The sequence below is a fragment of the Rattus norvegicus genome, chromosome X (assembly GCF_021556685.1).
Source record: "Rattus norvegicus strain SHRSP/BbbUtx chromosome X, alternate assembly SHRSP_T2T, whole genome shotgun sequence".
Classification (NCBI taxonomy): Eukaryota; Metazoa; Chordata; class Mammalia; order Rodentia; family Muridae; genus Rattus; species Rattus norvegicus.
The window spans coordinates 74713966-74726229 of record NC_141554.1 but is presented as its reverse complement, the minus strand read 5'-3'; the positions used below and the strand labels follow the sequence as shown (position 1 = coordinate 74726229).

The window sequence follows — 12264 nt, the reverse complement described above, 5'->3', positions numbered from 1 at the left end:
AAATAAAGAGGCCATTTTGCTTTAAAGTATTTTTTTATTTTGTAAGTGTGCACCTGAGTGTAGGTACTCAAAGTTTCAGAAGGGTCCCAAGAATCAAATTCGGGTCCTCTTCAAAAGCAGTGCATACTCTTCAGCGCTGAACCACCTCTCCAGTCCCCAAAGGCATCTTAGCTTGTTTCTAGTTTCTCGGTGTTTCTCTAAAGACTCAACACATCAGATTCCCACACTATTTTCACCTTTGTCACAAAGACAACCTTACCTATTTCAGAGCAAAAGGCCTCTCTGTATAAGGGAATTTTTCCTATTATAGCTATCACCCCTTTCTATTTACACAAGTCTTTCTAACAAATAATCCTTCAGTCTTCTAACCCTTACTATATGGTATTCCCCTCTAGGTCTATGTAAGCCTACTTAATTGCCTTCCATTTTGACTTTCTTTCAGAACTTCTCATCCTCCTGATCCAAGAGCCAGGATTACGGCCATGTGCCATCACTTTATTTGGTGCTGGAGATTGAAGCCAGGGCTTTGTCTTTTCCAGGCAATCACTTTATCAAATGAACCCCAATCCTAACTAGATTGTTTGCCTTTTGAGACATGTTCTAATTCTAGCTCCTGCTGGCACGGTATGAATAAGGCTCTTAAAAGTTCCTTTCTGGGGTTGGGGATTTAGCTCAGTGGTAGAGCGCTTGCCTAGCAAGTGCAAGGCCCTGGGTTCGGTCCCCAGCTCCGAAAAAAAAGAAAAAAAAAAAAGAAAGAAAAAGTTCCTTTCTTGGTTGAGACATCAGACTTTTCAGGTTTTCTATTTCTGACATTACCTAAATTCTGGTTTTCACCAAGAATCTGTCTTCCATCTTATTCTATGTTTCCCAGTTTTGTCTACTGTCTACATAGCATAAATCCTAAGCTTTTTACATGCATATATGTTAAACTCATCTGCTTCTGACTGAAACTGAAGAGCCACTTCTCAGTGACTAGAAACTCCTAAGTCAGAAACACAGGTTCCACTCTCTTTATTTCCCATTATCCAGTCATTAAGACAAAAGTCTTATTTTATCCCTACTACCAATGATTCAGTCACGGCTTAGACCTTAATCATCTACCATCTGGCTCCCCTTCTCTCTATCCAGAATCATACAGAATGATTACTCTAAAATAACCATTTGACCCTAAAGCTGGCAATCTTTTTTTTTTGTTTTTTTTTTTGGTTCTTTTTTTCGGAGCTGGGGACCGAACCCAGGGCCTTGCGCTTCCTAGGTAAGCGCTCTACCACTGAGCTAAATCCCCAGCCCCGCTGGCAATCTTAATACCATAACTGGAACCTGTCATTTCATGTCCCCAAACATTTGCTCAGCCTAGAGTGTTCTCTCACTTGTGGCCCCTATGGCTAACCACTAAACTCCTGCCTACTCTTTTTTTTTTTAAGATTTATTTATTTTATGTATACAAGTACACTGTAGCTGTCTTCAGACCAGAAGAGGGCATCGGATCCCATTACAGATGGTTGTGAGCCACCATGTGGTTGCTGGGATTTGAACTCAGGACCTCTGGAAGAGTAGTCAGTGCTCTTAACCACTGGGCCATCTCTCCAGCCCTCCTGCCTACTCTTTAACTGTTTTTTTTTTCCTAAGTTAGGGTCTTGTAGTCCAGGCTGACCTCAATTCAGAAGCATCCTTTGCCTCAGCCTCCCAAGCATTGGGATTACAGGTGTAACCACCATGCCTGGCTTTATGATCTAGCTTTTTAGTCTTCTCTGTGGAGCATTCCTGTACATACTTGGCAAGCAGAGTTCAGTCTTCTCGTTGTAAATGTTTTTCCCCTCAAGGACCACTTTTTAATACACCGGTATTTACAAGTCTCTTATTCTAGATCTCAAGATCCTTGCAATCAGAAACTACATATTCTCTATTAGTTTTTAACTCAAGTGGTAAAATCAAAAGAGGCCATGAATTTGAGAGAGGGGAGATTGGGAAGGATTGGAGGGAGGAGATGGAGTGAAAAATTATGTAATTATATTTTAATGAAAAATAAAATAAATATGGACAATATAAAAATAAATATCATGTACCTATTTAATCTCCCAAGTTAAAATTCTAGAAACCCATTCTAGTCCTCCTTTGGAGTCTCAAGTGCCATCGCTTCTCGGCCTTTTGGCTAAGATCAAGTGTGGAGTCTCAAGTGCCAATTGGTTATGAAGTCCTGTTGCTCACACCTCTTTCTGAAGATGTCTCAAAGCCACTCCCCTTTTCTCCATTCCAGTGGCACCATCAAACTTTAGGTTCCACTCCCCTTAGTTTGAACTACATTTGCTCTCCACTCAAAATAACTCTCCATTGAATCTCTGTTAAATTAAAGTTTTATTTAAAAAAAAATACACATTATAAAATTGAGATACAGAAATAAAAGCGTAACACTTACCTACTGTATATAAACTAAATAAACCACCTCCTCTCTATTCCCATCCTTCAGAGGTTATCATTGCTAATACTTTAATGTATATTCTTTCATATCTTTTTGAAAACTTTGCACATACAAGTATATATAAACATATCATATACATCCAGTTTTTGAGTCTTACATAAACTGAATCATACATGTCTATTATTTGACTCAATTTCTGTCTTCATTCAACATTCTGAAAACTTCTTAAACAAATCTAATCCTCGAGACTTTATATTCTTAAATATAACATTTACTCACTGTTATCTATCTCTCTCTTTTGATTTTCTGAGACAGGGTTTCTTTTTTACAGCCCTGGCTGTCCTGGAACTCACTCTGCAGACCAGGCTGGCCTCGAACTCAAGAGATTCACCTGCCTCTGCCTCTGCCTCCCGAGTGCTGGGATTAAAGGTGTGCGCCACCACGCCTAGCTCAAATGCAAAGCTCTTGAAGATATGCTTCCTGTCCGTCTTTCAGTGTCATGTCTAGTCACTTCAGCATCCTTTCTGAAACAAGGCAGGTACAAACAAGGAACACGTTCTGTCATATCTAGACTGTGAACTGTTAACACCCTGCCTGAACTTTTTGAGATAGTACTTATCTACGACTTCTCAACAGTCAGCTTTCAGGCGGCCTCTGGAAGACTTCTCTGCTTTCCAAACATGACCTCTTCTAATTCTTTTCTTTGTACTTTACACCTAGTTTCTTAATTGTACTTACATTCTATGATTTATTAACATGGCTTGAATTCCAGTCTCACTGCCCCAACTTGATGGCAAGCTCTTATTTAACCTTTGCACTCCAAGGATATGATAGAGTGCTTAGCATGAGTCAGGTACACAGTAACATATTTGTTGGGATTTTGTGATTTTTAAGACCATCTACTGAGTAGCTACTTTGCATAAAACCATATCCTAAGCATAAAAAAGAAACAAAAGACAGTCATTGCCCTAAGGAACCGTTTTCCTATAATTTTTTCTAGGATGGGAGAGAGCACGTTTACATGGATACATAGGCTGTTTCACAGATTTATAGCTACATCCCTGTAATCTATTTAGCAACAAGGCATTGTCCATCCAAGTAAGTAATACATGAACAATCAGTTTGTTCGAGAGGATTACATTTTAAGTGTGACACAGAGCCAGCCCATCAGGACCTAATTCTCTAAACCAGCAGAAGGGTTTTCGTCTATTCTAGTCTACCAATTAGAAAATAAAATGGTGGCATGTTTATACACCAAAAACAATAAATGCCATTAAAGGAGTATAATGAGGAAGAGGGAGTCTGCTCTCTCTTAGGGAAAAGAACTTGCTACTCTATGATCTAGAGAAATAATTACTATTTTACTTATTACTAAAACTGAGGTGTTAATCTAGTGATATCATTATTAGCTACTATATACACATAAACAAGCTGGGGGAAAGGTAACAGGCCTAGGCTGATTGAAGAGGCTTAAAGGAAGCCTCATTCATCAGAGTCCAAGTCACTGTCTCCAGCAATGGAGTGGAGATCCTCACTGTCCTCCTCGTCCTCTGAGAGTTGGACCTGGCTTAGAACGCTGGGCCCAGAGCGCTGCTCTTCCTCATCTTCTTCCTCCTCTGATACCTCATACCCACCGATGCTGCTGAAGCTTGTATCCTGGGTGTTCGACTTGGGATCAGGCTCCTCATAGCTCCCATAACTGAGAAGAGAAACAACATTTCTCAAGCTTGGGCACCACCCCCTAGCCAATCATTTGCATGCTTTATACTGTCAAGGGATCAGTCCATCTCACCTCCCCTGGACACAAACAGGCTGTTAACTGTTTCATGTGCCCCTAAGAAAAATGATCCCATTCAAAAACATCAACTTGTCAACTTCATATACACGAGAACCTGAAACTGACCAATACTCACTACTGACTAACATGACCATACACACTGTCAAGCCCCACTCTTTCATTGTATTTAGTTTCACTCATTTATGTATCCAAAATTAGTTAACAGTCCTGAATAATTTCTCTAACATACAGTGTCTCTATTACTTCCTTTCTATTCCTGCTTTGTTTATTGTCACTTAGTCCTGTGTGTTTAAGGTGCCTGGCTGGCACTACTGAAAAGTCTTCAGGGCTCTAGGATTGAGTTCCTTCAACTAATTCTTCACATTTCTGCAAGTGTATTCTATTTTCTGTTTATCCTAATTTTATTTCACAAAAACCCACAAATGACATTTGCTATTAAAAAAATTACAACATACACTAGAAAAAAAGGAGGGAGGAGATTAGCAGTATCTTTACAGAGATTAGCAGAGATAATGTTCTTTTTTTTTTTTAAGATTTATTTATTTACTTCATGTATGTGGGTACACTGTCGCTGACTTCAGACACACTTAGAAGAGGGCATTGGGTCCCATTACAGATGGTTGTGAGCCACCATGTGGTTGCTGGGGATTGAACTCAGGACCTCTGGAAGAGCAGTCAGTGCTCTTAACCACTAAGCCATCTCTCCATCCCCCAGAGATAATATTCTTATATATGACTTTTTTCTATGCATTTTAGATACTTAAATATTTTATATTTAGAAAAATACAATGCTTTGGGCTGGAGAGATGGCTTAGCGGTTAAGAGCACTGACTGCAGCATTGACTGCTCTTCGAGAGGTCTTGAGCTCAAATCCCAGCAACCACATGGTGGTTCACAACCATCTGTAATGGGATCTGATGCCCTCTTCTGGTGTGTCTGAAGACAGCTACAGTGTACTTATATATAATGGATAAATCTTTTTTTTAAAAAAAATACGCTTGCCAGGAGTAGTGGCACATGCCTTTGATCTCAACCCTTGGGAAGTAGAAGCAGGCAATCTCCACGTTTGAGACTAGCCTAGTCTACATAGCAAGTTCCAGGACAGCCTGGATTACAGAGAAATCTGTCTTAAAAGAAATAAGTCAATTAACTTAAACATTAAAAAAAACTGAAAAAGATGTTTGTTCCTCAGAAATGTGCTTTTTTTCCAATAATGACTACAATGACTATTCTTCTGTGTCAATACAAGTCTCCAGCATAATTCTCTGGGTAGTTTTTGTAGCCAGAGTCTCACTATTCAGTTCAGGCTAGCCTTAAATTTGCGATCCTCCTATTTCATCCTCCTAAGTGCAGGGTTTACAATGTGCCAGACTTAACAGCTGTATGATATTCTGGTATATGGCTATAACATGATTTATTTAATAGTCTCTCACTTGTATGTAGACCAGGTTGCCCCAGGCTCCCTAGAGTGCTGGGGTAAACGGTATGCATTATCACATCTGGCTACTCAAACATCTTAATAAAAGACTTCTCATAGGAAAACTTCCTAGATGAAGAACTTTAGAACCAATGGGAATACAGATTTAAATTTTTTTTTACTTAGAGTGACATAATTGTTATACTTCACTCTCACCTACCCTATCTGTTTACATTTATTACTAGCCATTTAGGAATGTCGTTTTTCCTCAAACCCTTTCCCCAAATCATCACAAACCTGTTAAGTAAGAAAGTATATCACATTGTTTATCATACTTCTAAAATACAGTTATTGACCATTTGAACTTGTGAATTTCTTAGTTCACATCTTTTATCCTTTGTTCTTTTTTTAAAAAGATTTTACTTATTTTAGGTAAGCACACTGTAGCTATCATCAGACACACCAGAAAGAGGGCATCAGATCCCATTACAGATGGTTGTGAACTACCATGTGGTTGCTGGGAATTGAACTCAGGACCTCTGGAGGAGCAGACAGTGCTCTTAACCACTGAGCCATCTCCCCAGCCCGTATCCTTTGTTCTTTAGGGCATAAAATACTTTTCTAAAACACAAAGTAGATCATACACTATTCCCATTTAATACCTGCCCACCCCACATTTGTGTCCTTCATAACTTGGTCTTACCTACTTCTTTAAAAACTTAAAAGAACCTTATTTAAGATATTCTTTGTGGTTTTTTTTTTTTTTTTTCGGAGCTGGGGACCGAACCCAGGGCCTTGCGCTTCCTAGGCAAGCGCTCTACCACTGAGCTAAATCCCCAACCCCTATTTAAGATATTCTTAACTACTTCTTTAATAATTTCTACTACATAGATCAATCAAAAGCTCTAGTCTACTTATATTCTTTAAAACTGTCCCATAGTGGCTCACGGAAACTGAACTGGCAATCAGGGAGCCTGCATGGGACTGACCAAGCTAGGCCCTCTGCACATGTTACAGTTGTGTAACTTGGTTTTCAAGTTGAGATCCTAACGGCAGTAGCAGAGCCTGTCTCTGACTCTTGTTGCCTGCCTTTGGGACACTTTCCTCCTACTGCCTGCCTTGCCTAGCCTCAATAGCAGAGGATGTGTCTAGTTTTACTGCAACTTCATAAGCCAGGCTGGTTGACACCCCTGGGAGACTTCCTCTTTTCTAAAGGGAAAGGGAGGAGGAGCAGATGCAGGGAAGGGAGGTGAAGGAAAAGACTGGGAGGAAAGGAGGAAGAGGAAATGGTGGTCAGGATGGGAAGAAAATAAATAAATAAATTTTAGTAAGTGTCTCATGTCTCTGGGTTTTTACAATGCTGTTCCAAGTCTCTGGGATACTGTATGTTTCTTACCCTATAAACCTACTACTTATATTTGATTCAGTTTCCTTCTCTTATCAGCTTCCTTCCCCACCCTTCTCCTCCCTGTGGTTACCTGTCATGTCTTTCATGTTCCACTGCCTGCTAACCTGTTTCATAATTCCTGAGAGGCAGTGAGTGCTCCTTAAAGGAATCCTGTATCTTACTTGTGTTTTCACTTAGGACAAAATACTTGCAGAATAAAAAAATAAAGATTTCTACCTACTTGCTGGATTTCATATGTAGTAAATCCAACATGTTTGAAACGAAAATCATGTTCCTATCCTGTTTTTCTTCTTTCTTCAATGAAATTCTCGTTATTAGATTTAATCCCCAAATTCAACTGAATGCTGCTGTTATCTGTCCCTACTGCCCTTAAAAGTTATCTAGCACACATATTTGATATTACTTTCTCTTCCTCGTATTTTTTTCCAGTATCTCATATAGTTCTAGCTGGCTTTGAACTCACCTTATAGCTGAGGATTACCTCCACCTTGAAAGTATGCATAGGAACACATCACCACACCCATATCTTCTGTATTTTTTTCCTAGATAGGATCTTAATACATAGCCCAGATTTGTGGTTTTCTTCTCTCCCCACTCTCCACCTCTCTCTCGGGTGGGGTAGGGCTCAGAGTTTTACTGCCTGGACCTCACTGTGTAGACCATGCTGGCCTTGAATTCAGAGATCCACTGTCTCTTTTTAGGCATGCAGCACCTCACCTGGCTAGCCTTAAACTCAGGATACTCCTACTCATACCTTCTTAAGAACTGAGATTACAGAAGTGTGCCAGCATACCTAACAACTTCCTTTTCTTGAAAGTATTAACTCCTAATAGAACAAAATAAAAGTGCCTTGGGATGTTACTTATCGTCCTCCATAATATAGTCTGTTCCTATTTCAAAAGTCTTATTCTTCAACCACTCCCTTTACTCATGTTGTTATTTTTATGCCTCTGACATACTATTTCATCAATAAAGACCTCCTTGCTGCCATTGTAAATGCTTAGCAGACTCCTATCCATCCTGTAAAGCATAGTTCAAATACTTCTACATGAAATTGACCGATTACTTAAAAGTCACAGTAAGACACCCCCTTTTGGGGATACCCCAGCACTTTATACTTACTTATGGTTCGGTACTTAGAACATCATATCTACAATGATTTGTGTCAATCTTCCCACTAGAAGAGCTCCTCAAGAGGAGGTTATGTCTTATTCCTCTGTGTATCCCCAGAGGCTAGACAATGCTTGGCCCAAGTAGAGGTGCTCAGGAAATGTTTGACAGATGAAAGCTATCTGATGCTAGCCCCTTGTTACCACAGCCTCAGAGCATATTGCTGCCCATTACCTGATGTTGCTATCCTCCAAACCACGGGAAGCCTCCCCACCATCTCCCTCATAGGACATCATGCTTTCTTCATTTTCCATGCCCATCCTTGTATTCTCTTGAAGCATGCGGGGCTGTTTGGGTCTTATGCTGCCAGATTCCACATCAGAGTCACTTCCACTTTCACTTAGCTGAATAGCTGTAAAAGCACAGATTGTGTTTCATTAAGAGATAAGCTTGATGGACTAGGATTATGGCTCAGTGCTACAGTGTTTGCTTAGCATACAGGAGACAGTATATTCAAAATAACAAAACAAGAATGAGAGAAAGAAAAAGTAATTTTTGTCATAATTAGCATCTTCAGTCTAGTATTCCAAAAGTAGTCTACACAGACTTCATTTGTGCCTATAGTCCTCACATCTAAGGCATCTCTTTTAACTACCAAAGGTCAACAGTGGTAGTAAGATCTATTGTTTAGAAACTGAATTCAAGCAACTTATTTCCTCTCAGTCTAATGTACCTGTTTTCTATCATTGCCAATACTTTTAGTTTACCATTTCTATTATTTTGCTTAATTTTCCTTTCCTGCTCCCAAACACAACCCTTCAAAGGTGCTACTTGGGCATTGCCTTTTCTGCTATTATCTTTATGCCTGTGTTCATCCTCACTTCTCCTAAGGCTAATTGACATGATCATCCTCTAAGTGTATGTTCAGTACTCTCAGGTCCACTAATAGGACTCTAATATAAGAGATAGATTTTTTTATAATAGCACATAGTAAGTAGCAAAGAGGCTACCACTCAGTCCTGAGGTACAACAGTGAACTATATAACAACAGAACCAAAGGAGGAAGACTCACCAGAGAAAGGGTTATCTCCTTCTTCATCACTCCCAGCATCTTCTTCATCATCTTCACCTTCAGACATAAGCAAATCCTCATACAGGACACTGGCTTGGGGCTGTTGTACAGTTCCTTCCTCTTCATCTGCAAGATCACCATCTCCGTCTCCACCTTCCTAAACAAGTCCAGGTGGCCGTCAATCACTGACCGAGAGACCAGAACACTTTCCCCCACATCCCATTTGCTGCCACACAAGAAATTAATTATAGTGGATAGCTTTGTTTAGCTTATTTCAAGGATTCAAGTTAGACTGAGGCTCAGTATCAGGAGACTCTATGATATCACCTTGGGATTTGATCTGCCCTGCACTACTGGGGCTCCTATCATATAAATGTGCAATGTAACCATAAGCTGTCTGTATGCATATTCACTTGAGCTGGAGTCTTAGGTTTCCTATCCCCCTCCTCCTCATACCCTTCAATATCTACACCAGAGTATTCCTCACCCAGCTTACCTCGCCAAGTCTGCCAAGTCTGAGTAAGGAACACAAACAGCACATCATTGAGGGATGTGCCTGTAGGAGCTAACCAAGGATTCTTTACCTTGGGCAGATGCTCTTCCTTGATATCCCAGCCAACCGCACTGCTAGTGGAAGCTGTTTACACAGCGCGAGGCATGTGTATTTTTCCCAGTCATTCTTTGGAAGACAGGGCAAGAAAACCCAAAGAACAGGGAAGTTTTTGGTCCACTCTTAACTGTTATCAGAAGGGAATGTTTCCTTTCTAACCCAAACTTTTGAGATAGAAAATTCTTCTGGGTTTTGTTCTCTCTTGTGAAACCTTGAGAATAGCATTAGATGTGGATTATATTTTGATGCCTCTGGCAAAGGCCAATTAAAATTACACATGTTTTAAATTTGGTTTATAACATAAAATACATAAAATACTACCCCAATTGGTGTGAACTCTGTCTCTGAATGTAGCTGGTCTTCCTAGTCAGTCACTTTCTAGGCTGTTCTGATGCCTCAGATACTTTCCCTGAAGGTCTGTTGTGTTTCAATCTGCCAACCATTCACCAGACAGCACATTTCAAACCTTGTTTTCAGGGCCAAAGGATCCATAGGATCACTCCATCCCTGCACATTCAGTCACCAGGCAGACCTCCAATCTCACAAAGAAGAATAACATTCTACCTGTGTTAGCTGCTTTTCTGAAGTAGCACTGGGAATATCCAAGACAGACAGATTGCTCTCATCTTGATACACCGAAGCATCTCGAGAAACACTGAGGGATGTGCTGTTATCATATAAATCAGGAGGCTGTAGCATAAAACATACAACTTAGCTTCTACCAAGGAAAGCAGCTAGAAGAATACAAAGAATTCTTCTTTATAAAATTCACTGAAGAAAAAGGACATGCAAAACAACCCAGTTAAAGAGGAACCACAGCCTGGTACAGCTTTGTATACAAATTTTTAGAATCCTTCAAATAACATTTACTCTAGCAGACGGGCATCTATTGTATATGTTCAAAAACTAAAGCAGAAATGCATAAAATGTAGGGACGTTTATGTATTAACAATCTTTCTAGTCAGTAACCTACTTTTTTCTTCTAAGCCTTGCCTTGCTGTTTTTAAGCTCAGGGATATTAGTAATAGTTTTACTGACTTAGAGACATGAAAGGAAACTGGATACAGGAATTAAATTTCAAAAAGAGCACGGAATGGTTTGATAGTTCATAAGCTTGAGGATGATACTTCAAAGCAAAATGGCATGGTTAAAAAAAAAAAAACATGGGCTTTGGAGTAAACAGCCCTGGGACAGAGTCTTGGCTCTACCATCATTAACCACCCTGTTTTCCTCAACTGTAAAACATGGATGATAAATCTACCTCACGGGGTTGTTGTGAGAATTTAGAGCTTGTGTACTCAATATATAGTATTCAATAAATGATAGCTCCTTTCCCTCTTACCATCCCTGAAAAGAGCAGGAATTTAGCAAATGGATTCAACTTAATAAGAGAGACTAGATAAAATATTCACAAAGTAAATATGATGAGAAAATAACATTCATTAATTTCACTTTTAAAGTATATTTACAGACATAAATACACATATCACAGATATGAAAGCTCAAAATATTCAGAAGTTGATGTTATGAAAATGGAATTGATAAGTAATACTTATTTGTATCTTTCAATAATTTTTAAAAAATGATTTCATTTCTTCATTTTAAAAATTATGTGGGGGCTGGGGATTTAGCTCAGTGGTAGAGCGCTTACCTAGGAAGCGCAAGGCCCTGGGTTCGATCCCCAGCTCCGAAAAAAAGAACCAAAAAAAAAAAAAAATTATGTGGCTGGGTGGTGATGGTGCCTGCCTTTAAATCCCAGCACCTGGGAAGCACAGGTGGGCAGATACCTGTGAGTCCAAGGCCAGTCTGGTCTACAGCCAAGACTATAGAGAGAAACCCTCTATATATACACAACAACGAAATATATATACATTCATATATATGTCTGAGTGTGGGCTTGTGCATGTGAGTACAGTGTCTGTAGAGGCCAGAAGGTGTCAGAACCACTGGAGCTGAAGTTAAAACAGCAAGTCACAGAACGTGTGTGTTAGAAACCAAAGTCAGGTCCTCTGAAAGAGCAGCGAGCACTCTTAACTGCTGAGCCATCTCTCTAGCCCTATCTTCTAATTCTCCCCAATAATGATATTTCTTTCATCAATACAAAACTTGCTTATGAGCAAGGAATAGTGGCAAAAGCCTATAGCCCCAGCACCAGGAAAGTTCAATCAGGAACATCACAGTCTAGACCACAAAGCCAGATCCTGTCTCAAAGAAACAAGTACATACCCGTATAAGTATTGTAAACAAGCAAGCAAACAAGATTGACTGAGATTTGATTTTCCATAATAGAAGCAAAATAGATTTCAAAATATTACATTACAAATAAACTTTCTGCAAATTTTGAAACGTATGAAAATAAAGAGCATTGTGGGAAACTGTAAAATGATTCCAAAGTATTAAACTCAATGCAAGTTTCAGTATAAGTATCCA

At 39.5% G+C, this 12264-nt stretch overlaps 1 protein-coding gene across 6 annotated transcripts in view; it reads right to left on the bottom strand.

Annotated features, from left to right (window-relative positions):
* Positions 1-2335: 2335 nt before the first annotated feature.
* Positions 2336-12264, bottom strand: part of Taf1 (TATA-box binding protein associated factor 1) — a 75559-nt gene continuing 65630 nt past the window's right edge. For 5 of the 6 annotated variants that reach the window (XR_015646289.1, XM_087599933.1, XM_087599934.1 and 2 more), the window contains exons 35-38: positions 10399-10524; positions 9225-9381; positions 8387-8564; positions 2337-4118 (exon numbers count right to left, since the gene is read on the bottom strand). Coding sequence is in view for 5 of the 6 variants with exons in the window: in XM_087599933.1 (XP_087456059.1) it covers positions 3902-4118; positions 8387-8564; positions 9225-9381; positions 10399-10524 (678 nt within the window). In the remaining variant the exon portion in view is untranslated. Of the gene's footprint in view, positions 4119-8386; positions 8565-9224; positions 9382-10398; positions 10525-12264 lie in introns of all 6 variants that reach the window. The other variant, NM_001191723.1, reaches the window with a different exon arrangement.